We start from the raw sequence: 25,889 nt of genomic DNA, 5'->3' as shown, positions 1-25,889 counted from the left end.
CTTACACCGGATATATTTTCATCTCATTTGGCTTTCTGTTTCTCATAAAAGTAGAATTGAAGCACCTGAGGCATATGACTCCTGGGCAATGGGATATGGCTGCCCTTCTGAAAATATCTTCCTGCTTTCCAAGTAGGTTTCTTCGCCTTCACAAAGTCAGCTCCCTTTCTGCTATCTTCACTTCAGTTCACATTTCATAGATCCTTTGTGTGACAGGAATTACATGCACACACGCGTGCACACACACACACATAGGCATCAACTTAGCCATTCTGAAGGAAATCACAAAGCAATCAAGTAAGCAATAAGGCAGCCACATATATTTGCATGTGTATTTTAACTCAGCCTTCCCAGGAATTTGTGCTCTTGAGTTTCCTAATACTTCAAACATGCTTTACAGACCATTGCCTCTAAGCTTAAACCTTTTAGTTGCTAATGCAGCTGAGTGCAGATATTATTTACTTGGGTAGTTTTACAAAAAAAATTTACTATTTCATCCCATGGCACACCTATGAAGTAAGAGCTATGGGTTTTCAATCTTACTTTAGAGATGGGCAAATACAGATGTGACTGCACATAATTCACGTATAAAAAGAGAAATAATAAGACACAATTTAGAGATGGTATCTTTCTTCACATCTGTAAACCAAAAAACACAAAATACATGATTTACTCACTTCACTAGGAATATATTTTGGCAACTCTGTGAATGATAATGGCCTGCCTTAATTTCCTAAGTCTTGAAATTTGGTTGTTAATCTTGAATTTGTGATCCATCACCTTTCTTTCTCCTGTTATACTTTGTACTTGATTAATGGCTTATTTCCTCTATACTTACTATTTTCTTCTAGCTGCCAGAGTTGCCTCAATTATTGTAAGACACATATCTTAAATTCTACTAACTCCAGAAAAGAGAATAAATGATATCATACATTTTAATAAGCCTCTAAAGAAAATTTAGTGAAAAATAGAGACTACAAAGACAATAGAAAAGATTAATGAAAGTGAGACTTCATTCTTTGAAAAGATAAAATCAACAAAACTTTAGCCAGACTAAGAAAAAAAGAGAGAAGATTCAAATAAATAAAATCAGAAATGAAAGAGAAGATATTACAACAGATATCATAGACATACAAAGGACCATAAGAGACTACTATGAATAATTATACACCAAAAAATTGGATAATCTAGAAGAAATGGATAAAGTCCTAGAAACATACAACCTAGCAAGACTGAATAAAAAAGTAATAAAAAATGTGAACAGACCAATAGCAAGTAAAGAGATTATATCAATACTATTAATAAAAAACATCTCCCATTAAAGAAAAATCTAGGACCTTATAGCATCACAGCAGAATTCTACCAAACATTTAAAAAAGAAAGAATATCAATCTTTCTTAAAACTCTTTCAAAAAATTAAAGAAGGAATACTTTCAAATTCATTTTATGAGACTAGCATTATTCTGATACCAAAGCCAGACAAAGACACTACAAGAAAAGAAAATTCCAGGCCAATATCCATGATGAACATGGATGCAAAACTCCTCAAGAAAATACTAGCAAACCACATTCAACAGCACAGTGAATGAGTAGAAGAATCATTCACTATGATCAAGGGAGATTTATCCCTGGGATGCAATGATGATTCAACATATGCAAATATTAATAAATAAATGTAATACCATATTAACAGAATGACAGATAACAACCAAACGATCATCTGAATAGATTCAGAAAAAGCATTTGACAAAATTCAGCATCCTATCATGATAAAAACTCTCAACAAGTTAGGCATAGAAAGAATGTATATCAATACAATAAAGCCATATATGAAAAGCCCAGAGTTAACATTATACTCAGTGGTGAAAAGTTGAAAGCTCTTCCTTTAAGATCAGAAACAAGACAAGTATGCCCATTTTGATCACTTCTATTCAACATAGTACTGGAAGTTCTAGCCAAACAAATTAGACAAGAAAAAAAAAACACAACTGAGAGCTTGAATAGTTAAAGCAATCTTGTGAAAAAGAACAAAGCTAGAGCCATCACAAGAAGATGAGAAAATAAATAAGCCAATCAAAAAGTTGGCAAAGGACCTAATAGACACTTCTCAAAAGAAGACATACAGATGGCCAACAGATATATGAAAAACTTCATCATCATTAGTCATCAGGGAAATGCAAATTAAAACTATGGTGAGATATTACCTCACCCCTAATATAAAAAAAGACAATAGATAACAAGTATTGATGAGGGTGTGGAGAAAATTAAGCCTTTGTGCACTGTTAGTGGGAATATAAATTAATACACCCTTATGTTAAACAGTATGGAGGTTCTTCAAAAAAGTAAAAATAAAATTACCATATGAGCCAGCAATCCCACTTCTGGGTAACAGCCAAAGGAACAGAAATTAGTATGCTATGGAGATATCCGCATACCCATGTTCACTGCAGCATTATTCGCAGTAACTAAGATATGAACGCAACCTAGTTGTCCATCATCAGATGAATAAAGAAAAGATGGCATGTATACACAACATACTGCTATTTAGCTTTAAGAAGCAGATAAATCCTGTCATTTGCAATGACATGGATGAACTTTGAGGACATTATGTTAAGTAAAATAAGCCAGGCACAGAAAGACAAATACTTCATGATCTCACTTATATGCTGAATCTAAAAAAGTTGAACTCATAGAAGTAGCAAGTAGAATGATGGTTACCAAAGGCTAGGGGAGGGTGTTTTCTTAGTCCATTTAGAGTTGTTATAAAGGAATACCTGAGATTGGGTAATTTATGTAAGAAAGAGGTTTATTTGGCTTATGGTTCTGCAGGCTAAACAAGAAACATGGCTCCAGCATCTGCTTCTGGTGAGGGTTTCAGGCTGTTTCCACTCATGGCAGAGGAGAAGCGGAGCTGGCATGTGCCAAGATCACATAGTAAGAGAGGAAGCAAGAGAGTGGGAAGGAGGTGCCAGCCTCTTTTTAATAAATAGCTTTTTCAGGAATTAACAGTCAGAACTCACTCACACCCTGAGGGAGAGCATCAGTCTATTCATGAAGAATCAATCAACATGACCCCAACATCCACCTACAGATCCGACCTCCAACACTGGGGATCAAATTTCATCATGAGATTTGGAGAGGACAAACATCCAAACTGTAGCAGGGGTGGATGGGCTAAGGGGAGTTGTTGATCAAAGGGTATATAGTTTCAGTTAGACAGCAGGAATAAGCTATAGTGATCTACTTCACAGAATGGTAACTATAATAAATAATAATGCATTGTATAGTTCAACATTGCTAGAAGAGTGCATTTTAAATGTTTTCAGCACACACAAAAAAAGGGAGGTGAGGTGACAAATTTGTTAATTAGCCTGATTTAATCATTCCACATTGTAAACATATATCAGAAAATCACATTTACATCACATAAGTATATACAATTATTATTTACTAATTAAGAATAAAATTAAACAAAAATAAAATTCAGTAGAAAAATGAGCTCCCACACATTCTTCAAGACACAAATACCATCCTATCTGTAAAATTTTGTACTGGTAGCCACACCTGACCACATGCATCCTTCTCCCACTCTGTTTTGTATTCTGCTTCTGTTATAACTCCAATACCAGTGAGGATTTTAATTATGTATTTGCCTGTCTTTCTCTCACTAGGATGTGAGCCTCTCAAGAGAAGACACTTTCATTTTAGCATAGAAGATACTAAATCCAAGTTGGATGAAATGGTGTTAAAGAACAACGATTTATAAAAGGGGAGCTAAACATCCAGTCTGTATTTGAATTGATTTATTTGAGTAGTTCTCAAATGTAAATGGATATCCTCTGATGTCCTATAAATCCTGTAACAATTTTAGTCATGAATGTATTAGGATTTCAAACCATCACAATCTACTAATCTAAATGCCTTCAATTCTGACCCTGAGATATGTGGAGGACATGGTACCAAGACGTTGGACATAAATTTTGGGGGCTCTAAATTTTTTGTCTTGTTTTTAAGGCAATAAAGCCATGATTGAGTCACCGAGCTTCAGTGATAACAATGAGAATCCATTATCTTGCAAACTCTTTCCCTTATGATAGTTCTTTAAGATATTCAAAAAATTACACCAGCAAGCACTGAGTTAAATTTAAAATACTATGTTCACTGGATCATATGAAAAAATCAAATTGCTTTACTTACTTTTCCATAAGTTTAGTCATAAAATTAAGAGGATGTGAATCTTATTTTTAACATCAAAATAAGTAACAAGAACAATAACTAAATCTCATACCTCAAGGATAATCTCCATTGGTTAGGTGTAGTTAAAATGTTAAACTTACAGATCACATTTAATACCATACCTGTCCTGTGTATGCAAACTCCAGAGCCTGCTTTAAGCCAAGGCTGGTCACACCGTGCAAATTAACCTCATCAGCTCCACTTTCCACCATACAAAGACTGAACATTGCCTGAGGTGAGGAAAGGGAGAAAGACAGTTATGAGACTTTGAAAGCAAGGGAGCAAGACAAAATTCTAGAGAGACTAGGGGGAAAAAAAGTTTTACAAATTAATAATTGATTTTGATTTTTGAAATGCTTCTACAAAGTGTCATTCACACAAACCACTGCAAATCATTTTGATGTCTGAACAGTTACAATAACAACACACACAGGATGGCATTCCTCACTATATACAGTACTTCTATATGTAATACACAGTCTCATTTTGAGGTGATGGTATTTAGGCCCAACGAATGCTTTCTCTTGGTCCTGGATTCTCATTGCTACCAAGTTATATGCAGCAATGCCAAACATCCTGCCCAATAGGACATGAAAAGCCTTCATCTCCTGACTTCTCTGCCTTTTTCTGCCTCAGTCCAATGAAACAGCTAGTTCCTCTCATCTGCCATTGTATTAGTTCATTTTCATATGCTATAAAGAACTGCCTGAGACTAGGTGACTTATAAAGGAAAGAGGTTTAATTGACTCACAGTTCAGAATGACCGGGGAGGCCTCAGGAAACTTAGAATAATGGTGGAAGGCGAAGGCGAAACATGGCACCTTTTTCACAAGGCATCAGAAAGGAGAAGTGCCAAGGGAAGGGGAAGAGCCCTTTATAAAACCATCAGATCTTGTGAGAACTCACTCACTATCATGAGAACAGCATGGGGGAAATCGCCCCCATGATCCAATTACCCTCCACCTGGTCTCTCCCTTGACATGTGGGGATTATAGGAACTATGGGGATTACAGTTTAAGATGAGATTTGGGTGGGGATACAAAGCCACGTATCACACACTCCGTTTCGGTGGTTCTCAAAGTGTAGCCCTTGGACCAGCGACATCAGCATCACCTGGGGACATGTCTGAGTACAGACTCTCAGGGCCCCAATGCAGACTTACTGAAACTGATACTCCAAGCGGGGCCCAGCAATCTGTGCTGTAATAGGCCCTCCAGGTGACTCTCATGCCCACTTGAATTTGAGAACCACTAAGCTATTCAGTGCAAGTGAATTTGCCCCCAACCAATTCTCCAAATGGCCAATTTACTGCAAATCAATATGTCAAATGAAAATTTGAAATTAAAAAAACAAAAACTTGCCAAATTAAACAAATGCATTTTAAAAGTAAAAAAAAAAATACAACCCCCATGCTAATTTGTGCACCTTTAATCTTTGACTTAAGAAATATAAAGATAATTCAATTTTGTTTACTGATAATGAAAGAAGTTTTGTGGGAACTGTTCCCTGAGATTCTGCATTTTAGCTAACTTTATAGTCGTAAAAAACAAAAAAACCTCACTATGCTATGTGGTGTTTAGTTCATGCTGACTTTTTTTAATTTGAAAAATGTGATTTTTTTTTTACTTTTGCCAAAGTATAAATATTCATCTTTTAGCAATTTTATTTATTTATTTAAATTTTATCAATGCCTAAGGAATGTACATATTTCATGGGTACATACGATAATTTAATATAGTCATAGTTTTTAATCGCCAAATCAGTGTATTTGAGATATCTGTCACCTTAAAATGTCTTTTCTTTATGCTTAAAACATTCAAATTATTCTCTTCTAGCGATTTTCTTTTCTTTCTTTGTTTTTTGTTTGTTTGTTTGTTTTTTGAGATGGAGTCTCGCTCTGTCACCCAGGCTGGAGTGCAGTGGCACAATCTCAGCTCACTGCAACCTCTGCCTCCCAGGTTCAAGTGATTCTCCTACCTCAGTGCCTGAGTAGCTGGGACTATAGGTGCCCGCCACCACTCCTGGCTAATTTTTGTATTTTTAGTAGAGATGGGGTTTCACCATATTGGCCAGGCTGGTCTTGAACTCCTGACCTTGTGATCCGCCTGCATCAGCCTCCCAAAGTGCTGGGATTACAGGCGTGAACCACCGTGCCTGGCTCTCTGCTAGCTATTTTCAAGTGTACAATAGATTACTGTAAACTATAGTCACTCTACTGATCTAACACTAGGTCTTATTTCTTCTATTAAACTGTATATTTGCACCCATTATTCAATATCCCCATCATCCTCCCCCTCCCAATGACCCTTCCCAGCCTACTGGGTAGGGTAACCACCAATCTCCTCTCTGTCTTCATGAGATTCACTTCTTTTTAGCTCTCACATATGAGTGATAATATACAATATTTGTCTTTTTGTGCTAGGCTTAGTTCACTTAACATAATGACCTCTAATTCCATCCACATTGCTGCAAATGACAGGATTTCATTTTTTTTATGGCTAAATAATATTTCTTTGGGTATATATACCACATTTTCTTTGTCCATTCATTCACTGACGAGCACTAAGTTACTTCCATTTTCTTTTTCTTTTCTTTCTTTCTTTTTTTTTTTTTGAGACAGAGTCTTGCTCTGCCACCCAGGCTGGAGTGCAGTGGCATGATCTCAGCTCACTGCAACCTCCGCCTCCTGGGTTCAAGCAATTACGCTTCCTCAGCCTCCTGAGTAGCTGGGGCTACAGGCACATGCCACCATACTCGGCTAATTTTCGTATTTTTAGTAGAGACGGGGTTTCACCATGTCGGCCATGCTGGTCTCGAACTCCTGACCTCAAGTGATGCACCTGCCTCAGCCTCCCAAAGTGCTGGAGTGCTGGGATTACAGGTGTGAGCCACTGCACCGAGCCCAATTCCAAATTTTGACTATTGTGAATAGTGCTACAATAAACATGGGAGTACAGATATACTGATTTCCTTTCTTTTGGAGATATATATAAAACAATATACTGATTTCCTTTCTTTTGAATATATACTCAGCAGTAAAATTGCTGAGTCATATGCTAGCTACATTTTTAGTTTCTTGAGGAACTTCCATACGGTTCTCCATAGTGGCTGTACTAATTTATTCCCATCAACAGTGTACTAGGGTTCCCCTTTCTCCATATCATTGCCAGAATCTGTTATTGCCTCTCTTTTTGATAAAAGCCATTTTAACTGGGGTAAGGTATTTCATTGTAGTTTTGATTTGCATCTTCTGATGCTCAGTGACCTTCAGCATTTTTTTAAATGTATCTATTGGACATTTGTATGTCTTCTTTTAAGAAATATCTATTTTTGCCCATTTTTAAATTGGATTTTTTTTTTTTTTTTTTTTTTTGCTGGTGAACTGTTTGAGCTTCTTATATATTCTGGTTATCAATCCCTTGTCAGATGGTAGTTTACAAATATTTGTCCCCATTCTGTGGGTTTGCTCTACACTTTGTTGATTGTTTCCTTTGCTGTGTAGAAGCTTTTTAGCTTGATGAAATTGTCTATTTTTGCTTTGGTTGCCTGTGTTTTGGGGGTCTTAATCCCAAAAAGCCTTTGCCCAGACCAATATCCTGGAGCATTTCCCCAATATTGTCTTCTAGTTATTTCATAGTTGGGGCCTTAGATTTAAGTCTTTAATACATTTCGATTTGATTTTTGTGTATGGTGAGAGATAAGGGTGTAGTTTCATTCTTCTGCATATAGTTATGCAATTTTCCCAACACCATGTATTAAAAAGACTGTCCTTTCCCCATTGTATGTTCTTGGTACCTTTGCAAAGATGAGTTGTCTGTAAATGTGTGGACTTATATTTGGGTTCCCTATTCTATTTCATTGATCTATGTGCCTGTTTTTATGCCAGTACTAGGCTAATTTAGTTACTATAGCTTTGTAGTACATTTTGATATCTGATAGTGTAATGTCTTTGTTCTTTTTGCTCAGGGTGGCTTTGGTTATTTGGAGTTTTTGTGGTTCTATTTATATTTATATTTAAGATTTTTTTCTATTTCTGTGAAGAATGTCATTGAAAATTTGACATGGATTGCATTGAATCTGTAAACTACTTTGTATAGTATTGTTATTTTAGCAGCATTAATTATTCCTATCCATGAATATGGAGTATCTTTCCCTTTTTTTGGCATCATCTTCTTTCATCAGTGTTTTATAGTTTTCCTTGTATAGATATTTTACTTCTTTGGTTAAATTGATTCCTAGGTATTTTATATTCTTTGTATTATTGAACTAATAGGATTTTATTTTTAAAAAGTGTATTTTTTTATCCTCACAAGTCTATACATTTTAAATTAATATGTATAAGATGGACAACATAAACTGATGACCCATTATGCCTTGTAGAGATCTTCATTTCCATCTCACTGCATTAGAGAGTTTTATGTTTTCATAATGAAAAGGATTATTTTTGAGAGCTCAATTTATAGTTAAACTTTTTACTGTTAGAAATACTAAATTATTGCTCTCTTGCCATTTAAGACATTTTCTAAAATATATTTTAAATACTTACAATTTGAAAAAATAAAATAACATTCAAAATATCTTAAAGCTACTGGGAGTATTTAACATATATTCAATTATATTTGATATATTAAAAACCTAACATTCATAATGTATTTAACTTTCAGAAATTTACTTTATCATAAATTTTAAAAGTTGAACATTTTTTAAAACTGAGGATGTTCCACATAGTATAGCTTAGTGCCAACAGAAATTGCCTTGTCCACTATATTCCCCCGTAGGGGAAAAGAGCAGGAGGATTCCTACAGTCTTTGCTGCTAAAGATCCCCAGTCTTTACCAACACAAACCCCAGCTGACAGAGATGCCTGGAGCCCACGCCGTGCATGCACTGGAGCTAGAGGGGCCACTCTGGCACCCTGCACCTGGTATGGCTTCACATGAGCCCACAGCTGGGTGTGATGTCACTTGTCTTACACCTGCACCAGGACCTGGCACCCCCATGCACCATGACAGTGTCACACAATCCCCAAAACCAGTGCCCCTGCACATCCCTCAGAACTTGCACTGGACCCAGAACCACCACACACCCCATCCATCATCACACCTCAGGTATTATCACACCTCAGGTGAAAGTCTTCCCCACCAAAGCCAGTCTGTAATATCTGTAAGATGTAACTGCTCCTTTGAATGTTCAGACACCAATGCAAGGCTACAAGGAACATGAAATGTCAGGGAAACATAACACCACTAAAGGAATATGATAATTTCCAGTAACGATCCCAAAGAAATGGGGACCGATGAATTGCCTGACAAAATTATTGTTTTAAGAAATTATCATTGAACACAGATAGACAACTCAATAATATCAAGAAAATACTACATAAAAGGGAAAGTTAGAGAAATGTAAATTTTATGTAATACATAAATGAAAGGGAAAGTTAGAGAAATGTAAACCACAAAAATGAAGCAAACAAATTCTGAAGCTGAAGAACACAGTAAATGAAACAAAAAAATGCAACAGAGAGCTTCAATACCAGACTCGATCAAGCAGAGGAAAGAATTAGTAAACTTGAATACTGGTCGTTTAAAATTATCAAGTCAGAGGACAAAAAAGAAAAAAGAATAAAAAGGAGTAAAGAAAGCCTATGGGTTTTATGGAACAATATCAAGTAAACTGATATAGATTATGAAAGCTTAATAAAGAGAAGAGAAATAGAAAGGAGAAGAAAGATTATTGAAAAGGAATAATTACCAAAAACATTCTAAATCAGGGGAAGGAAGTGGACATCCAGATTGATTAACACCAAAGAATCCCAAATAAGTTGAATACAAAGAGATCTGCACCAGGATACATTATAATTAAATTTTCAAAAGTTAAAGACAGAGAATTTTGAAAGAAGCAAAAGAAAAGTGACTTGTCACGTATAAGGGAACCACCTCCATAAGACAATCAGTGGATTTTTTTTTAGTAGAAATGTTGCAGGCCAGAAGAGAGTGGGATAATACATTCAAAATACTGAAGAAAAAAACTGCCAAGAATACAGTATCTGGCAAAACTATCCTTTAAAAATAAACAAAAGAGAAAGAGAAAGTCTTTCCCAGGGAAACAAAAACTGAGTTTGTCACTCCTAGACCTATTTTACACAAAATGGCTAAGGAGGTTCTTCAAATTGAAAACAAAAACATGCTAAACAGTAACGTGAAAGCATAAGAAAACATAAATCTCACTGGCAAAAGCAAATATACAGACAAATATATAATAATGTAACACTGTAATGGTGGTGTGTAAGTTACTTTTACCCCAGCATTTAAAAGATAAAAGACCAAAATTTGTTGATGGATACACAACATAAAAAGAATTAAACTCTGACTGCAAAAACACAAAGTTTGGGGGAGGTGGTAAAAGTGCAGAATTTTTGTGTGCAGTTGTTATCAACTTAAAATAGACCATTATAACTACAAGACATTTTATGCCAGCCTTGAGGTAACCACACAGAAAAAAACTTATAATAGATATACAAAAGATAAATAGAGAAGAATCAAGGCAAATACTACAAAAATAATCAAATAACAAAGGAAGATGGCAAGAGAAGACGAGAGACCACTTTTATTCAACTTAGTACTGGAAGTCCTACCCAGAGCAATTAAACAAGAAAAAGAAATTAAAAGCATCCAAACGGGAGAGGAAAAAGTAAAATTATCTCCGCAGATAACATGATTATATATGTAGGAAACCCTGAAGATTCAACCAAAAAACAATGTTAGAACTAATAAATGAGTTTGACAAAGCTTTTTGGTGCAAAATTAACATACAAAAATCAGTGGTATTTGTGTACACAAACAGAAAAGTCATCAAAAAGCAATTTAAGAAAACCATCCCATTTACAATAACAAAGAAAATACTTAGGCATACACGTAATCAAAGAAGTAAAAGACTTGTTAACTGAAAATTATAAAACATTGGTGAAGGAAATCAAAGATACAGATAAAATGGAAAGACATCCATGTCCATGGATTGAAAAAAATGTGTTAAAATGTTCATACTACCCAAAATTCAACACAACCCCTATCAAAATCCAAGTGGCATTCTTTATAGAAATAGAAAAAAAAAAGTTAAAATCAAATGGAACCACAAAAGACCCTGAATAGCAAAAGAAATCTTAAACAAAAAGAACATGCTGGAGGCATCACACTTCCTGATTTCAAAATATATTACAAAGCTACAGTAATCAAAGCAGTATAATACTGTCATAAAAACAGATATATAGACCTACAAACAGAATATCCCAGAAATAAATCCATGCATCTATGGTAAACTGATCTTTGACAGGGTGCCAAGAACACACAATAGGGAAAGGACAGGCTCTTCAATATACAGTGCAAGAAAAACTTGACATCCGCATGCCAAAGAATAGAATTGAACCCTTATCTCACATCATATGCAAAAATTAACTTAAATGTATTAATGACTTAAAGGTAAGACTTGAAACAATACAGAAAAAAATGTAGAGGAAAAGCTCCTTGACATTGGTCTAAGCAATAATTTTTTGGATATGACACCAAACTACCGGCAACAAAAGCAAAATAAGTGGGCTTGCATCAAACTAAAAACTTATGCATACCAAAGGAAACAATCAACAGATTAAAATGGCAACCCACAGAATGGGAAAAATATTTGCAAACCATATATCTGATAAAGGGTTAAAATCCAAAATATTTAAGGAACTCAAAATTCAATAGCAAAATAAATAAATAATTAAATGACTGAATTTTAAAACGGTCACAGTACCCGAATAGACATTTTTCCAAAGACGGCATACAAATGGGCAACAGGTATATAAAAAGATGCTCAACATCACTAATCATCAGGGAAAAGCAAGTAAAAACCACAATGAGGTGTCTCCTCACACCCGTTAGAATAATTATTACCAAAAAGACAGAAGATAAGTGTTGGTGACGTTGTAGAGAAAAGGGAATCCTTGTTTATTGTTTGTTGGAATGTAAATTGGTACAGCCATTATGGGAAACAGTAGAGAGGGTACTAAAAAAAATTTAAAAAGAACTACCTTATGATCTAACAATCTCACTTCTGGGTATGTATGCAAAGAAAATGAAACTAGTATCTTAAAATGATAGCCACACTACCATGGTTATTGCAGCATTATTTACAATAGCCACAATATGGAAACAATCTTCATGTCCCTCAACGGATGAATGAATAAAGAAAATGTGAGATATGCACACACATAGGAATATTATTTTGCCTTAAAAAAGAAGAAAATCCTGCCATTTGCAACAATATGGTTGAACTTGGAAGACATTATGCTAAGTGAAATAAACTAGACACAGAAAGACAAATATTGAATGATCTCACTTATATAGGCATATGGTGGGTTTAGTTCCAGACCAACTTAATAAAACAAATATCATAATACAGTGAGTCAGACATATGCTTTGGTTTCCCAGTACATATAAAAGTTATGTTGACACTATACTGTGGTCTATTAAGTATACATACAAAGTGAGCAGTGCCTGACATATGGCAAGCTCTTAGTAAAATTTATATTTTGTGGTAACAATAAAATGTAGTGAAGTTTCTTTTATGTATTCCCTGGTTAAAAGGATTGATATGTTAGGAGAAGCACCAGTTTCTGCTGTTGTTTTTTTAAATCAAGTGTGGCTACAGATAAAAAAGGCTAACAGGAAATTGCCTTTAGAGTTAAGTAGATTTTGTTTATGCATTTGCAGAAGATCACCTGAAATTCCAAAATTAAAAAACAGATCACAGTTAAATAAAAACCTTTAGTTTATAAAATGTTGAATTTGCTTCTAAACTTCTTGAAAGAACCTGAAAGAAATTTCAGTTGTTTTCAGTGTCTGCTTTTTATTACATGGGTGGTTAAGTTTTTAACATTCCCCACACCAACCAAGTTCTTTTTTCAGACCTTCCAAGTTGTAATTGCCCCCGATGTGCTGACCGCCTGCTTGCCACCAATCCCGTATATACAGCAGGACTCAAATAGCTTAAACTGCAGAAGAATGATCTGGGTTAATAAAATGGAAAAACTTCCTGAGAACAAAGATTAAAAAAAAAAATAGGCTGCCAAAGGAGTTTTAAAAATCTACATTTCTAGGGTCTTTCAAAAGTAATCAGGGTAACACTGGCATAGAACAGGGATCCTCATCAGAGAGTTAGTAGATTTGGGAGGAAAACACAATTCCTTAAATAATGTATATCTATATTTGCACATTTGTATGAGCAATAAAGGAACACCATATTGGTAATTATTTTATATCAATACAATTAAATGCATCTATAATTGCTATATTATAGAGTACAATTGTAGAGGGAAAAAAGAGACTTAATTTTATCCTGTTTACGTAAGTATCTTGGATCATTGCAATGAACATGTATTACTTATGTATTTCAAACAACTCTCTTTTAAAAACTTTGTTTTATTTTTAATGTTCAGAACTATGCAGGAAGATACATCTGGTTCTATAACCTACTGGTCATGTGGGCAATTTATCTTGAAACTTTGGCTAATTTGTTCCTTCTCTGAGCCTCAGGCTCTTTATCTGTAAAATGGGAATAATACCAACTTCACAGGTTGTCATAGGTTTAAATACAATTATGCTTAATGTTAGGCATAATATGTGGCACATAGTAAATGTTTAATAGGTAGAAACTGTTGCTATAATCCAGGTTGATTGTCTTACCGTCCCATGTCTCCCTTTGATTCCAGTTGAAACGAGAGCTGAGAAACAGCACCCTCCAATCAACTGCTGACTAAATCCATTCATTTCAAATAGTTTCCAAATGACAGTCTCACTCTAAATCCTTATCTCTGGCTTCAGGACTTTAGTTTTGCAACATACTCCTAGACTTCTACTTTATGGAATGACCCCATTATAAAAATCATCATCACCACTTCTATAAATACAGAACTTCCACTTCGACATCACATCATACTGTTTCAGAAAGTTAACGTTGACAGGCACCGTGGGTCATATCTATAATCCCACCACTTTGGGAGGCTGAGGCTGGAAGTTCACTTGAGGCCAGGAGTTTGAGACCAGGCTGGGCAACATAGGGAGACCCTATCTCTACAAACAATAAAAAAAAAATTAGCTGAGCATGGTGGTCTGCACCTGTAGTCCCAGCTACTCAAGATGGTGAGGCAGGAGGATCACTCGGCCCCATGAGTTTGAGGCTGCAGTGAGCCATGATCACACCACTGCACTCCAGCTTGAGCAAAAGAGTGAGACTCTATCTCAAAAAAAAAAAAACTTAATGCTTATAATTTTTAAAAACTAGAATTAACCTAAAGATTAAAAAAGGGGAACTATTATATCAAGGTCAATGTCTTGGGTATAATAAATTTAAAAGACATCTCAATTAGGAAGAGCCTCATTGGATACCACTTGGTGATAAGAAGAACTTGGCCATTTGGTACAGTGAAACACCAGTTGCCTAGTCTATCCGAACTAGTGAAACAATGTCCAAAGACCTGCTAGAGACCATGAGGAAGGTCAAAGTCTCCTTGGCAGCAAAACAGGTGAGGAGACCAACAGTAATATTTTTAAGCATATAACATCTTGAAAAGGTAGACTGCAGGCTTCATGAAGGCAGGTGCCATATCTCCTTTTCTCACTGTGGTGCCTCCAGATCCTAGGAGTGCATACATGCAATAAATACAGAAAATGAATGAATCAACCAATATGATCTTCAAAACTCATCTGCAGATGACGTCCTACTACCCTACAGTGTCATAAACAAAAAGAATTCATTCTATGTAACAGAGAATGTTCTGCATGTAAGGTGTTTTAGATACCAAAATGTAAAATCGTAACTAAAGAGAAAGAGCATCTACTGTAAGCTAAACATTTGAGAAACACAAGTGAGTTCAAAGCTAGACATTTAGAAAAAAAAAGAACATATGTCAATGTTCTCTATCAAGTCACAACATTCTGCCAAAGCATGGGATAAAGTTCTGCTTAGAAATATGAAAGCATTGCACAGACTCATGCTTGGTTCACAAGATTTTGTCTTTGGGAGAGCCTCGGCCAGGCTGAGATTTACAGTCATCACAGCTCATTTGTAGCTGATAATGTGCTGCCACCAACAACAAACCTTTCTAATTGAAAACCTAGTTTGTGAGTATATAATCCACTTTAAGTGCGTACCACAGAGGGAGGTGTGGATTTATGGTGTGTTATTCCCTCTTTATTTCACACAGAAGTGATGCAAATGAGTCCTAAAATCACAGTACGTGAAGTTTTCTTGAGTCATGTTAGTTGTCATGCAGACACAAGACTAGTTACAGCTACATTTTAGGGTGGTACCTTACGACACAAAACTGACAAAAATTCTACTACATCTTCATAGATAAGTAAAATGGCAGATGATAGACTTTTTAAACCATCTGGTAAAATACGATCTTTTTACCTGGCAAACTATGTGCAGCTTTGGAGTTACACTGAACACAGGCAAAACCACTGCAACTCCCATTTTATCAAGAATACAAATAATCTTACAGGTGAAATAACTGAATTGTTTGGAGGTACATTCAACCCTTACATTTTATAAGCATTAAACAGAGTTAAATGAAAGTAAAAAGACATGTTTAAGGAAGTCATTGAAAAGAGCAACTCGCAATGATTACAGTAGATCTATTACATCTTACATCTTCTATACGCCCACTGTTACATAATTAGTGATGTTTACAAAGGCCATGAGGCATTACAGAAATTTGAACTAACTTCTGAATCAACAAAGATTACATTTTGCTCAATTTAGTGTTAATGGTTATTAGCCTTTATTACATTTTGGTTACACCTCACATATAGAATGGGTAGTAAATCTCAGTTAATGAGACCATTCAATTAACTGCAATAGCCCATTCCCTTCCATTAGGGAGAGGAGGGTCCCAATCACAGTTAAATTGGACTATTTACCTCCTTTATCTTGCAAATGAAAAAAATAACCCAATCCACCTTGAGAGCTAAATGGTATGAAAGAGTGAGGATGTTTGGATGGTAGTTTTCTTTCCTCTTTATAATTGTTTTAATTTTTCCTCCCATAGTATAATAATACTGTCAGAGAATAAAATATCACAAGACAAACTAAAACAGTAAAATTATATTACTGTAAATATAATTAGGCAACACAAATTAATATCTCTAAAATACCAATTTTCTCTCACCTTAACCACATAAAATAAAGATCCATCTTATATGCTAAAAATTATGTTACATATTGTTTTTTTTCTAAAATCTTCAAATATGTAGCTTGTTTATTTAAAGGATCTAGCTGCGTTTCACAGCTTTGCTCTTGGCACAGTTGCTTCCTAAATTAACTATACAGTGATAATGAGCCCTTCAAAACAAGCATCATTATGGTTTATCCTGTCTGTTTAGAATTCTCCTCCTCCTGAATGTGGCCATGTTTCAACGACCTGGGTCTTCTGGGAGAGGAAAGGGTGGAATAAAAAAAGGACACAAATCAAGTTGTTTCTTAGCCAAAGTTATGGTAATTGTGAAGGCCAGTAACTGCTGCTCACCATGCAGTTGGGTAACTCACAAAATTTGTCCTTGCCAGTCTTTCTGTCTTCTGGAAAGTGGCATCCACACATTTGACTTCAGCCTTGGGTTGCCCTCTCAGATCCCTGTGGTTCTCCTTATTCCTCTGGTGGTTCTGTTACTTTCTAATTGTATCCCCTGAACGTGGGATCACAATACATTCCTACCCACGATACAAAGAAGTCCATTGTTTTATCTGTCACAAATTTGCCTCTTTCAGATGTTTAGGGATGGCACTTTTACTCTTTCTTATTGAATACATTTGCTAAACCATTATTGAATGAATCGAATTAATTGAAGAGGCTGTTTGATCTCCCTCATATGGCAGCAATGGCACAATCCTGCTTTTCACAAACTTCTAAGGACACCCCAACTGAGATATAACCTAGATTTCCTGCATTTTGACAGCTGTCCTAAGACAGAATTTGGGGCTTGCACGAAGGAATGACTGAGCAGTTGTGATTAGAGTCTGCGTGGATCAGAGAAAGTATGAAAAAAGGAAATTTATTTAGAGAACAGTGATATCAGAAAAGGTTGAAAGCCTGGAGAAAGAAAGAAGTGAAGCAACTGAGGAGACAGAGATGGGGATTCTTTACTGAGGAAAATACAATAGGAATTCAGGGAGAATTCTCTAAGACCAGAAGAGACTCCTATGTGGTTTTCAAAGCTGTGCTGGGTGTGTAAGAAGCAAGACTAAACTCTAGCCTTTCTTCTGCAAATGGAATTTTGGAATGTTAATACTTTAGAGATCACTGGCTCTTCCCTACTTAAGGTGTGGTCCCTGGAATAGCAGCATTGGTATTGCCAAGGAACTTGTAAGAAATATAGAATCTCGGCTCCTACCCCACACTTACTAGATGGGAAAGCTGAGTTTTAACGAGAGCCCCAGGTGAACCACATGCACATAAATGTTTGAGAAGCACAGCTGGGGTAGTCAGTCCTCCCCCCCCTTGCAGCACTCCTTGCATACTTGAATACTTGAGGTGATGAGACACCTAATATTTTTCATGACAGGCTGTCCCTTGCTGGACAAATATTAGTAAAACCTTCAAAATATTGACTTCTAATCACCCTCTTGATAAACTTCTCCCTTGGTCATAGGAGAAGGTCAATGAGTTCACTCTCTTTTCTGCTTAACAGCCTTTCAAATATATATAGTAACAGCTCTAGAGTCTCCTACTGGAAATAGTATCTAATCCGAATTCTTGGAGTCATAAAATGTTAGTGCTTGAAGCCAATGCTTGAAGTTTTGTAGGCTGGGCAGAAGGCCTGAGTCCAAATCCCAGCATGGGAGGAATGATCTCTAGATTTGGAGGGGTGGGAGCGGTTACCATACAGAAAATAAAAGGTATTTCAAAAGAAAGAAAGTGGATTCAAGGACATGGTCTTTGAAAGAGTAAATCATCCTAAGCTTGTGAATGGTGGCAGTGGTAAGAACTTTCAGGCAAATCTTTCACACTGTCTCCCTTTTCCCCCAATTATTCTGGTTGATTTTCTCCGGTCCATTTCCTTCTTATCGATTTTCCTTAAGACGAATTTCATGTGGCTACCTCAAAGCTGCTTTTGACACAAATCACTCAGAATATTCCTATGGAATTCAAAAAGTAGAAGTTTTTAACAAGTTTCAATTTGTCATAAAGAATGACAAGGAAGTTTCTTACCTGCCCAATCTGATATTGGTAATGGCTTCCTGGAGCCCCGTTGAGGGCTGTAAGGCCACATCCAGCTCAAGTGAGAGTGGTCAGGATCTAGTCATAATGTCTGTCATGGGTATAAATAGGGACCAGGAGCAGACAAGTAGTAAAACACACAATTTCTGTCCTAGAATTCACAAAGTCATCTATAAGATCTGTTATCCCTTTTCTTTTCTTTTTTTAGGGAGTCTCTGTCTGTTGCCCAGGCTGGAGTACAGTGGCACAATCTCGGCTCACTGCAACCTCTGCCTCCTGGGTTCAAGTGATTCTCCTGCCTCAGCCTCCTGAGTAGCTGGGACTACAGGTGCACACCACCACGCCCAGCTGGTTTTTGTATTTTTAGTAGAGACGGGGTTTCACCATATTGGCTGGGCTGGTCTCGAACTCCTGACCTCATGATCCACCTGCCTTGGCCTCCCAAAGTGCTGGGAACACAGGTGTAAGCCACTACGCCCAGCCCTGTTATCCCTTCTCTATAGAGAACTTTTTAGAAGAACGTTGAAGATAACAGTGTGGAATTTCCTCAGTTATCACTTATTATCTTAGTCTCTTAAAACTCAATGTAAACTAATGATCGCTCTTAAAATTTTAACCCTCAGTTTCAACAGTCCCTCTCTTATTTTTAATGTCCTCTCTTAATAACTTTTTCTTCAACATCTAACATAAAGGAAGGTATACGACCCATAAATATAGATGCCCAGTCCAGGTGTGGACCCTGCCTTTGATCTTGCATTTTATTCATCACTTTTGTTTGACAGCTGTGAGTCAAGCAATACCCACTGGAGACCATCTCCTTTATTAGGCATGCACACAGACGAGGGCAAGAGCCCAGCTAACAGACTGTTTCATTTAACCCCATTAGTTGCTAAGCAACCATTTCCCTGGCACCTTCCTAATCTAAGAACAGGTCAGCTCAATGAATATGAAGTGTTCAAGTCTTCCCAAATGTTCAAGTTCATTTTTTTTTTTTTTTTGAGACAGGGTCTTGCTTTGTCACCTAGGCTAGAGTACAGTGACATGATCATAGCTCACTGCAACCTCGAACTCCTGGGTTCAAGCAATCCTCCCATCAAGCTCACTTTTTCTGCAAACACATTTGATGCTTTGTCCATGCAGGCTAATACAAAGTCACTACATCTTATAAAATTGGGAAACAAAAGGGTTTAGGAATCATCCACAAGCCTTCAAACATCTTTTAAAAAATAATTAGATGGAGTTCTTTTAATCCTATGAACATTTATATATATATATATAATGTATTTATTTCTCAAAATTTATATAATTATATTTTACATATTACCCATCTTGATCTTCATTTTCTCTTGGGTGAAATGAGCTTTGCTCAATCATTAAAAGAAAGATAAACAGCTTTTTCTTCTAGGGCCTCCCTATAGCTCTGGTGTGATAATGAGAACAACGACAATAGCAACTCATGTTTACCCAGCCTTTACCATATGGCAGGCCCTGTGTCAGAGTCCTACTTGAATTACAGTTTTATTTTCACAACTCTGTGAAGTCAGGTACCACTATTACCTCATTTTAAACATGAGAAAATGAGACCCAGTGAAATTAAGCAAATGGTTCAAGGTGATAAAGCTGGTAAGAGGGAGAGTCAGGACTTGAACCCGTGCCCTTCACCACCATTCTTCTGCGCCTACTCATGTGCCTCCCTCTCAAGTTGGAAAGACTGCCAGAGAAACTGGGAAACTAGTAGGCCCTTCAATTCAAAGAAAGACGAACAGACATCAGACCGTGTTTAGACTTACAGACCTCTCCTCCACTTCTTCCAACCACAGTTGACCTCAGAAGGATGAATATTCATTGCCTGCCTGAGAAGTGCATTACTATTACTGGAATCTCACATGAAGTTAGCTAATTCCCATAATTGTAGCAGGATCAGAAAGCATCTAATACATGTATCGTGATTATAAAGTGATACGGATGATTTGATATGAAAATCTCTCATTAGAGTCACAGCTCTCTGAGTGAGAAGCATAGTGATAATTCAATCTTTCAGGAGTTCAAGCATGCAAGCCCAGAATCCAGTCAACATCAGATGTGCTAATGAAATGCAACCGATTCAACAAGCAGCTGGATCATCCCACTCTATGGACAATTCGTTCCAAATCAGTTTTTTACAAAGACGATAAACAGAATCACGGCATTTCTACAGATTCCAATAATTCTTTATACCAATTCATCAGGCTCACAGGATCAGATGTCTTCTCCTCTTTTGTAAAACATCTGCCTTCACTCAATACTAATTTTTCAGAGTTTAAAAATTCCATCAGCTTTATTATCCTTTAAACATGTGTTCTTCTTTTGGATGAAGCTGAGGTTGACTGTATACCTGAGATCAAATAAGCATGAATGCAAATTTTACTTTAAATAAAACAGAATAAAAGTTATAATCTTAAAAGCACAGAAAAGATATGGCAGAAAAATAAAGTGATCTTTCAATATATATTTGGAACAAATACATATAAAGGGGCTTAGCACAATGACTGTCACAGTGTAAATGATAAAAAATGTTAGCTATTATTATTACTTTAAAATTATTTTTCTAGCTTCATAATACTTACATTTAGTAGATGTGAATCAGTTTAAATAAAAGAATAAAATGCAGACCAGAGTTCACCATTATCCATCCATTCACTATAATGAAGACAATGAACTAACTATAAACACAATAATGAAAATTAAATGAACGACTCTGAAATGTTAACAATTTTTCTGGCATTGATTCAAATAATTTTAAAAGGAAATATGATTATGGCTCTTTAGATGGCTCTCAGCTTTCTATTTAAAAAAGAGGTAACATTTGACCAATATCACTGTTACCTGGTAACTTACCTTGAATTGACAAAAGGAAATCCATTTTTAATGAAATGTGCTCAGTTTCAAAAGGAAATTATGAAGTCATTTAATTTGAAAAAAAAAAAAAGCAACAACAAAAACCCACACACTTCTTCATGTTCACAAGGTCCTGTCCCACAGTACACCAGAATCAGCCTTATCCCACCACCATGTGCAGACTCTATTACAGCAGCTATGTGGCTGCTCATAGTCAGCCAGGCAATTAATACTTATCGAATGTCTACCAGATGTGAGGCTCTGTAACAGGCTGTTGATAAAATGCCAGGTTGACTGCTTAATTTGGCTTTGCGGAATGTCAAGGCCACTATTAATGCTGTTACTTTTTCTGACTAAAATTAGAAGCTATTTCTTGAGTCCTCTTCTTAACAGATACTACCTAAATGATTAATCATCAGATACAAAGTGGACAATGCCAACTTCTACTCACAGACAACAGTATAATATGACTTAGGTGAGAAATTGAGCACATTTTCATCTCTGGATGATTTTTTGTCAATTTCTACAGCTCCTTGGACTATATTTTTTCATACATTTTTCAGAAGTCACAATTGCCTTAGGACAAGACAAGAAGAGCCTATTGCAGCTTTTCAAGACTCTCTTCTGAACCAGATTCTAGTATCTCCAGAAAGTTACAAGTTGAAGGGAAGAGAGACCACAGTTACCACATTATGTTCCTAATTAGTTAGCCAAGGACTTTCCTGGCCCCTAATTCTCTAGTGGCTTCAGGTGATACTATCCATGTAAAACTAGGCCAGCTGGATCTGAGAAAACAGCAAAAAGCCTGCTGGGTGACAAGTCTTTGGGACTTACAATTAAATCTCCATTTCAGCAGTATGCATCCACTAAGAATCCAAGAAATTCTATGTTAAGGAACGGGTACAATCCTTGTTGCCCTGGATTTTAAGTGAATCTCAGCATCAGTAATGCCATATTGTCATGTGTAGAAAGAAAACAGAGACAGTGACCCAAATTTTCGGAGCCATCCTTGTGTTGCCCACCCCCACAGCAGCTTCTGTAAGGATAAAAACAAAAAATATAAATTTAGTTTTAAAGAAAATCAGTTTTACTTGTGAAATTGAAAGAAGTTACACTGATCAGTTTTATATTTACAAGTGTATCTATAAATTCAGTTTATAGATTGTCAGCTTATAGTTTGTAGATTGTCAATGCTGAAAAAATATGATCCAAAACCCCAGAGGGGAAAGATCTTTTGCTAACCAGTCCTATGCCTTCAAATGTTTTAAAAAAACCTAAATGGTGGCTTTTTTGTCTTTACAATTTCTAAATTATATGTATTTAGTAATATATGAATATAGTTGATATGGTTTGGATCTCTGTCCCCACTTAAATCTCATCTCAAATTGTAATCCTCATAATCCCCACGTGTCAAGGGAGAGACTTGGTGGGAGGTGACTGGATTGTGGAGATGGTTTCCCCCATGATGTTCTCATGATAGTGAGTTCTCACGATATCTGATGGTTTTATAAGTGGCAGTTTCCCCCACTCTCTTCTCACTCCTACCACCTTGTGAAAAAGGTACTTGCCTCCTCTTCGCCTTATGCCATGATTGTAAGTTTCCTGAGGCTTCCCCAGCCATGTGGAACTGTGAGTCAATTAAAACTCTTTCCTTTATAAATTACCCAGTCTCAGGTATTTCTTTATAGCAGTATGAAAATGAACCAATACAAGTCTTCTTTAAAAATTAGGTTATCAGGGCTGGGCGCCATGGCTCATTCCTATAATCCCAGCACTTTGGGAGGCTGAAGCCAATGGATCACCTGAGGTCAGGAGTTCGAGACCAGCCTGGCCAACATGATGAAATCCTATCTCTACCAAAAATACAAAAATTAGCCGGGTGTGGTGGCAGGCGCCTGTAATCCCCGCTACTTGGAAAGCTGAGGCAGGAGAATTGCTTGAACCTGGGAGGCAGAGATTGCAGTGAGTTGAGATCGTACCACTGCACGCCAGCCTAGGCAACAAGAGTGAAACTCCATCTCAAAAAAAAAAAAAAAATTAGGTATTATCACAGGTAAAATTAAAGTCCTCCTTTCTGAGAAGGTAATACAGTATTTGAGCAAAGACCTGCAGAGGGCAAGGAAGGAAGTCATGTAGCTATCTAGAGGAGTAATCCAGGCAGAGGAAACAGCTGTGCAAATATTCTCAGACAGGTGCCTGTCTGAGGAATAGCAAGAAGGGCAGTGTGACTGGAATGGACGGAGGTTGAGAGTTGTAGGAGGGATGACAGATGATGTAGAATCATGTACCCTGAAAGACGCTGGCTGTTACTCTGCATGAGAGTAGAAACCATCATAGGGTTTGAGCAGAAGTGACAATCCAATTTGTGTTTTCAGTGGGTTCACTGGGGCTGCAGTATTGAAACAGACTCCAAAGGATCAAGGATTGAAGAAGGAAAACAGACTAGAAGGATACTGTAAAACTCCAGGCAAAACATAATGGTAGCTTAGACAAGGGTGGTAGTACTAGAAGTGGCTGGAGTCTGGATATATTTTGAAGGTCCAGCTATGGGGACCTGCCAGCAGTCTGGATGCAAGAAAATAGAGTCAAGGACGACACAGATAATTGGGCCTGCATTAACTGGACAGTTGCCATTAACTGAAATTGAAAAAACTGCAATAAGCAGTTTTGTGGGAGAAAACTGGAAGTTTGATTTAGGACACATTAGATTTGTGATGCCTCTTAAACTTCCAACTAGAGATGATAAGCAGGCTGTTGGACATATGATTTCACAATTTTAAGGGAAGCCCAATTTGGAAATATAAATTTGTCAGTGATCTCTGGTGGTTAATTTCATGTGCCAATTTGACTCAGCCACAGGTGTTTAGATATTTGGTAAAACATTATTCTAGTATGTCTGTGAAGGTGTTTCTGGATGAAATTAACATGTTAATCAGTAGCCTGAATAAAGCAGATTGTCCTCCTTAATGTAGATAGGTCTCATCTAGTCAACTGAAAGCCTGAATAGAATCAAAAGACTGAAAAAGAGGGGATTCCCTCTACTAACTGTCTTCATGCTAGGACTTGCCATCTTCAGGCTTGAACTGAAACATCAGCCCTTTCTGGGTCTCACGCCTGCCAGCTTTCCAACAGAAACTACATCATCGGCTCTCCTGGGTCTCAGGCCTTCAGGCTGACAGTAAAACTACACCATTGTTGAAAAACTACCTGTTGGGTACTATCCTCACTACATGGTGATGTGGTCATTCATACAGCAAACGTCAGTGACACACAATTTACCCACGTAATAAACCTGCACATGTACCCCTAAACCTAAAGTAAAAGTTAAAATAAAAAACCCAACACTATTGGCTCCCCTGGGTCTCCAGCTTGCCAAATGCAGATCTTGGGACTTGTGAGCCTCCATAATTGTATGAGCCAACTCCTTATAATAAATCTTTTTTTCTCTATATATACAACCTATTTGTTCTGCTTCTCTGGAAGACTCTAATACATTATCATATAGGAATACATATATATTACCCTAATATAATACATCATCATATAGGAATACATGTATGTGTGAGATCCTGTGAGATCACCATGGAAGCTAATAGAGACAGCAAGGTGGAAGGACTGAGCCTGGGTCAGTCCTGTAATTTTAAGAAGTCGGGGAGATTGGGAAAAACTAGCAAGGAAGGTTCAGAAGGAGCAGCCAGCAAGTGGGAGGAAAACCTGGAGAATGTGGAACAAAGCCAAGTGAAGAAAATGTTTCAAGGAAGAAATAGGAAGTGACTGAGATGTTGATGCGTTGAGGGAAATGAGGACTGGAAACTGATTATTGAATTTGGCTGTATTTTATTTATAATTTTTGTATCTATATTGAGATATGGTTCTCATTATACTAGTCTTATAAAATGAGGTATGTGGCTTTCCATCTTCTTCTGGACTTTAGAACAGTTTTATGTAACATAGTAATCAGCTATTAAGTAAAGAGTTGATAGTACTAGTAAGAAAAAAATCTGGGCCCATTGCCTTTCTGACAAAATGTGTGCCTATTTTGTCGACAAAATGTGTGCCTGTTTTGTCAACAAAATAGGCCTACTTTTGATAATTGTTTTTCTATAAACTTGTTACCAAGGTTTTGAAGTTTATTGGCATAGAGTTCCTATAGTATTTCTGGTAATCATTTTTTTTCATCTCTAGATAACACCTTTTTTGTTTTTTATATTGTATTTCTTTTTTTGAAATTCTTGAATAATTTGGTCAAAGTTTATCTAAATAATTTGTATTTTTTAAAAATAGTATAGGCTGGGTGTGGTGGCTCACACCTGTAATCCCAGAACTTTGGGAGGCCAAGGTGGACAGATCACAAGGTTAGGAGTTCGAGACCAGCCTGGCCAAAATGGTGAAACCCCGTCTCTACTAAAAATACAAAAAAAAAAAAAAAAAAGGCTAGGCACAGTGGCTCACACCTGTAATCCCAGCACTTTGGGAGGCTGGAGCAGGTGGATCACGAGGTCAGGAGTTTGAGACCAGCCTGGCCA

At 36.7% G+C, this 25,889-nt stretch overlaps 1 protein-coding gene across 6 annotated transcripts in view; it reads right to left on the bottom strand.

Moving 5' to 3' along the window:
* The window catches only part of KLHL32 (kelch like family member 32), a 224,066-nt gene that overhangs the window by 99,995 nt on the left and 98,182 nt on the right, over nucleotides 1-25,889 (bottom strand). For 5 of the 6 annotated variants that reach the window (XM_058435416.1, XM_058435418.1, XM_032155575.2 and 2 more), the window contains one exon: nucleotides 4,359-4,466. In XM_058435416.1, coding sequence (XP_058291399.1) covers nucleotides 4,359-4,466 — 108 coding nt within the window. Of the gene's footprint in view, nucleotides 1-4,358; nucleotides 4,467-25,889 lie in introns of those variants that run through there. The other variant, XM_058435417.1, reaches the window with a different exon arrangement.

The sequence above is a fragment of the Hylobates moloch genome, unplaced genomic scaffold (genome assembly GCF_009828535.3).
Source record: "Hylobates moloch isolate HMO894 unplaced genomic scaffold, HMol_V3 SCAFFOLD_2, whole genome shotgun sequence".
Classification (NCBI taxonomy): domain Eukaryota; kingdom Metazoa; phylum Chordata; class Mammalia; order Primates; family Hylobatidae; genus Hylobates; species Hylobates moloch.
This window is presented reverse-complemented; position numbering and strand designations above follow the sequence as displayed.